Source organism: Frankliniella occidentalis, unplaced genomic scaffold (assembly GCF_000697945.3).
Source record: "Frankliniella occidentalis isolate FOCC.00 unplaced genomic scaffold, Focc_3.1 Scaffold24, whole genome shotgun sequence".
NCBI classification, from domain to species: domain Eukaryota; kingdom Metazoa; phylum Arthropoda; class Insecta; order Thysanoptera; family Thripidae; genus Frankliniella; species Frankliniella occidentalis.
Genome location: NW_026267154.1, coordinates 1,018,127 through 1,023,359, shown reverse-complemented (window position 1 = coordinate 1,023,359; position 5,233 = coordinate 1,018,127). Strand labels below are relative to the sequence as shown.

At 46.8% G+C, this 5,233-nt stretch overlaps 1 protein-coding gene across 1 annotated transcript; it reads right to left on the bottom strand.

Annotated features, from left to right (window-relative positions):
* Window positions 1-452: 452 nt before the first annotated feature.
* LOC113210183 (uncharacterized) lies at window positions 453-2,559 on the bottom strand. Its single transcript, XM_026428047.2, has 3 exons — window positions 2,413-2,559; window positions 1,550-1,651; window positions 453-809 (listed from the first exon to the last, which is right to left on the bottom strand). Exons 2-3 carry the CDS (start codon window positions 1,629-1,631, stop codon window positions 499-501), a joined length of 393 nt encoding a protein of 130 aa, XP_026283832.1. The 5' UTR covers window positions 1,632-1,651; window positions 2,413-2,559; the 3' UTR covers window positions 453-498.
* Window positions 2,560-5,233: the final 2,674 nt, after the last annotated feature.

Genomic DNA, 5,233 nt, shown 5'->3' with positions numbered 1-5,233 from the left:
AGGGGGGAGGGGGGGAGGAGGAGGGCGCAGCCAGAAAATGGCCATGAATTGTTGACGCGTTACGAATTGCATATTAAGTATTCAAGTGATCGCCGGGGTGTCCGCTGCGCTGCGGGCGGGACACGCACACGGCGCGCATCCAGTCGGCGGACATAGAGAGGCCTCGAAGACCGCGCCGGCAAGGCCTCGGAAGTACAGTGCCATCAATGCTTCCAACTTTTTAAATAGTTGACAAATGATCGGGGGTGCACTGGAAACGCGAGTGTGGTGAATGTCGGACACCTGCAGTTGCATGAATGCGCGTTCGTTCACTCAAGGGGAGAAAAGGTGCGAATTTTCCTTTGAAATTCACACACTTGCGCCTCCGTGTGTACGAATAGCGTTCACACACCTATAAGCGTGCGACATTAACGCGTGCGACAGTGTGTACAAAGAATACACGTGAGCCACACTTTTACAAATGTTGAAACGGCGTTTAATCGAGACAAAGAAGTGTTTTCAGTAGTAGCAGTGGCACTTCTTGCAGAGGCAGATGCCCCAGTTGTAGCCGCGACGTGTGCAGCTCTTCCAGCACTTGCGCAACTTGCAGCTGCAGCTGGGCGCGGGGCTGGGTGAGGACTCGTCCACCTCGACGTCCACCTCCATGTCCTCCTCCAGCACCATATCCTCGGCGCCCTGCTCGTCCCGGATGCTGCCGCCGTCCACGACGGGCAGCTCGACGCGCTGCTTCACCTGGAGGGTCTCCTCCTCCAGCTCGTCTACGATGACCTGGGTGCCGCTGCCGCCCGCACCGCTCATGGGCTGAAACACTGCGGGTCAGCCGAGGTCAGCGCGGCTAAGACCAGGGCCAGGACAGTACACAACACACTGCCGGATAAAAGAGGAGCGTTCTTTGACGCACCACCATGATGTGACTAACAGCGGCATCGACTGAAAACGTTATGTTGTTAGCAAAGAAAATTCCCCGGATTTTTCGTTTCATTTTTCATTGACATTTTTTCAATGTTAATTTTGTCTACTTTGTCAACCCGCGAGCCCCTGTTTTATTCTAACTGAATTTTCAGAGATACGAGGGATTTACAGTAATTAATTTTCCTTTCCCAGTACACACGGAATGCAATCCAAAATTGTGTGAATGTCGCCCTCTTGTAGGCGTCCGAATTTTCATTCGCACCCTTGAGCAATTAAAGCGAACCGAAGCGGACTGTAAATTTTCCCTGAAACGTCGTACACTTTGTACCCTCGAGTGTACGGGTGAAAAGGTACACACGGGTCTCTAGTAAGCGGAAAAAGGGGATTAGCATAGCGCTAAACTAATGGCTACATACAGGATAGCTAAATGCTTGGCCATCCCGTATTTAGCTATGTAGCTAAAATTTGCTTGCTACATATTTAAATAATTGACTGCGTTCGTAAAAATTTGGCTGTGTAGCTAAAATATGTCGCAAAAAAAATTGCCATGTATAGGTACACAGCTTAAATTCGAGCTGGGATGCTAATCTTTTAGCTACATAGCTCAATACATAGCGAACCCCCGTTGTGCGCGTACCGTAGGGCATGGCCAGGGTGGGCTGCAGGGCGCACAGCAGGACGCCCGCGCACGCCAGGAGCACCGCCGTCGACAGTCTCATCTCGGATAGGAGTAGTGTGTCTGGAAAGCAGCAGCAGGAGTCGAGATTGAGGGGTTTACTTCACTCGAACAAAACAGTGTACACTTTGCCACCCCCCCCCTCGGCCCAAAAAACAAACAAAAACACATTAAAAATCAGAAAAAATAAGCAAACAAAAATCAGTGAGAAAAATCAGAAAAATCACGAATTCATACATCACAGCTAGCTCGGTGAAGACGAGCCACTGTGATGCACTGCCATCGCCCCGGCCGCTCGCCATGACGAGCGAAAATGCCAGACCGACCGGCCCCTTTTTGCTTTTAAAATGAGCGACCCACTCTGTTGTTGCCGAACAAGAGCAACGACTGCGCCAGCGTCACAGATGATGCAAGCCGGAAAAGAAAACGCGACTTGAGCGCAATGGAAAGGATCATAATATGATGAACCCCACAAACTTGATAAACACAGCGTTCTTACTGGGAACTGAGAAAATTACTGCCAAAACCAATTGAACATAGGAAGGCCCCTACGCAAAGGTTACGAATAACGGGACTGTGGCAGCGTGCCTTTAGCTTTCTTAGACTTAGACTTCAAAGAAAACATTTCTCCTGAATAGTTAACCCAAGTGAGCGAATATCGCTTACTTGAGGGAGCACACTACGTACGAGGAAAAGTGCGACGTTCCCTTGAAATTTCGCACACCTGTGCCTACAAACATGCGAATGGACATTCGTCCGCTCACATAAGTGTGCGTCATTCGCATACTTGCGAGTTTTCTCTGCAAAAAAGCTCGATGACTTACCTAAGAGTAGGAGCGACCCGGCTGACGGTAGAAGTCGCACTGCACTGCCCCTGTCTGTCTGCCGAGACCCAGTCGGATAATCAATTTGATGCTAATGGTCTGGTGTGGACTCTGAGTGGGCGTGAGCGCGCGCTCGTGTGTAAGTGAGTAAGTGGGTAAGTGAGCGAGAGAGAGAGAGAGAGAGAGAGAGAGAGAGAGAGAGAGAGAGAGTGAGAGAGTGAGTGTGTGTGTGTGTGTGCAGGAGTGAGGCCAGGGAACACGCCAGTACGATCAATTCAGCCGATGCTTTATTGGCCAAATAAGGATATCATAATAGACAGCGTAAAAGGAAAAGGACACTTCTTATTGGCATAGTTTACAACAACGAAAATAAAATATAAATGAAGGAAATAGTTTAATAAAATGGCACTGAATTCTTACATTGTTGGTTTTTATGGTAAAATAAACATATTATATTATTGAAATTAAAAAGCTAATGACAAGCGCTTTATTTAACGGCCCCCCAATTTTCATGCGCGAGTATGATTTTTGGCACATAATTTACTCGGGGATCCCATCATTACGATTAACCATACGTACTTACTTTTTACACAAACGGACAATAGTTTTGTCTATGTACAATTAACAATACGACCTTAGTGCTGCTCGTGTAGGTCCTACCCGAGGGCCTACCCGACGGCCGCAAAGGAATCCCATCCCGCAGGGACCTCACTTTGCCAAACTTTGTCATCATTTTACATCACAGCTAGCTAGATTTACACCCCACGTGTATCACACGTGTGTATCACACTTGAGCGAGCTCAAATTAAAGAAACCAAAAGTAGAAAATAAATTTCAACAAAGATATTAGTTCACAGACACTAGTCTTTTATAATTTTGAAAATGCATACAGAATTGTGCTCAGCGGGGGAGAAAACAGTGATTCCAATGCGTAGACAATTTGTCGACCGGATTAAAGAATTTAGCTTTTGACACACTAAGTGTTCCTAAAAATAATCCAGGTTAAAAACGAAAATAAAACAACAAAAAAACAGTCAAAATTTCACTTTTTAACTCTGCGTAAGATGCGTATCACTAATTTGCAGTTCCTCTACGGGGAATATCGTCTACGAGGCACAATCACTTCAACAGTTCATTTGTGGGGAAGAAGCGGGTTGGAATTAAAGACTACTTATGACCAAGAGAAGAAGAGCAGCACACACACCTCACACTAAATGTAAACAGTCTTAATGGCTACACATTTTTAGATATGTGTGACGTCGGTATACAGTGCGAGGGAGCCCGTCACACCACTCCAGCGGGAGACAAGTTCATCACAACCTTTCCCTGCACGGCGACCAAAGGGAGGCAGGATACGACTAGAGCTGTGTATTCCGGTCGAGCCCTGACGGAGTGGTCGCAGCCATGTGTCCTTTCTAGGCACTGCGAGTGCCGGTCAAACTATTGGTCCAGCGAACGGCCGTACAGCCCGACCCTTCGATCGCGTGGTCGTGTGGTTGGAAACCATAGCGATCAATTATTCGGAAACCGCGGGCGGATCGGACCGGACACAAAACCACTGGTGGAGCGGTCAACGATCAGACGAACGGCAAAAACAGTCACATCCAACTGTTTTAAATTTCGCGAACCACGAGTGAAACGTCCAGATCACCAGTGGTCGTAACGGTTGCAAACCACACATGCTCAATCGGTCACAGTTACTGGTCACACTGGTCGCGTGGTCACAAACCACTGGCGCCACTGGTCGCAGCGACGGCGACAGCTCAGTTGAGGACGCCGACAAAAAGTGGCAGGCAGACCATTGCGACGGTGAATGTAGTCGTGGTCACTCCGGAGCCTGAAAAAAATTGAAGAAAGCATTACTAGATGCAGTGAAAATCACTTTTGGATGCGTGGCGCGCCGTATGAAAGCAGAATTAAGTAAATTAAAAGTATTTGTAAGAAATTTTCAAGTAAACAGGAAACTTAAGTGTGTGAATATTGCACATTCGCAGGAGTGTGAATTTCTACTGCATTAGGGAAAAGTGTGCAAAAGTCCACGAAAAATTCACCAATTACCAAACAAAGCGTGAGAATTGACATTCACACACCTACAAGTGTGCACCGTAAAATACTTGAAAACTAATTTCTTTGTAACATTTGCAAAGAAGTTTTCGATTTGAATAATAATCGTTTGAATAATTGCAACAATTTGTTCGAATTGCAAAGAAAAAGTTTTTTATTAGCTTTGTAAAGAACTTGATCGTACCGTATTCTTTCAGAATTCTTTGCAAAACGGACGTTTTCTTTTCAAGCATTTTACAGTGGGTGCGATACCCATACACTTGGGGTTCTCCTGTGTGCTATAGTGACAGACCGACGGCTGAGCATCCATTTCAACTTCTCTTATATACCAGGTGCTGTGCAAGTGATTTCCGGCAAAGTGATGTATATAACGTGTATAAATACTCATGACGCTCATGTAAGACACACAAAAACACAAAATGAACCGAAAGTAACAAAGCTTACACATGACACATATCGGATTAGCAAAATTAATAAACATGGAAGCGGCCGATAATAAAATAATAATAATAATAATTAAAAAATATACTAATGAAAATTAAACAACGTGCGGTGTGGGGGAAGGGTGACGGCGCCGCAGTATGACCGAATGATTAATAAGGCGTAATGCAGGGTTCCACCCTTACATGTGTGAGTGCGGTTGCACCTGCTGGCCCGCCCGGGGGCGGCGGGGGCGGTAGGGGCGGCGCGGGCGGCACGGCGGGACCGGTGTGAGAAATGGTTTCGTCGTGTCACGGCGCTGCCCCCCTCGCCCCCT

Bases quoted from the DNA above. Each gene is read 5' to 3' on its own strand.
- LOC113210183 (XM_026428047.2), bottom strand. From the start codon at position 1,631: ATGAGACTGTCGACGGCGGTGCTCCTGGCGTGCGCGGGCGTCCTGCTG. The intron at 810-1,549 runs GTACGCGCACAA...GCTGACCCGCAG, and splicing joins CACCCTGGCCATGCCCTACG to TGTTTCAGCCCATGAGCGGT.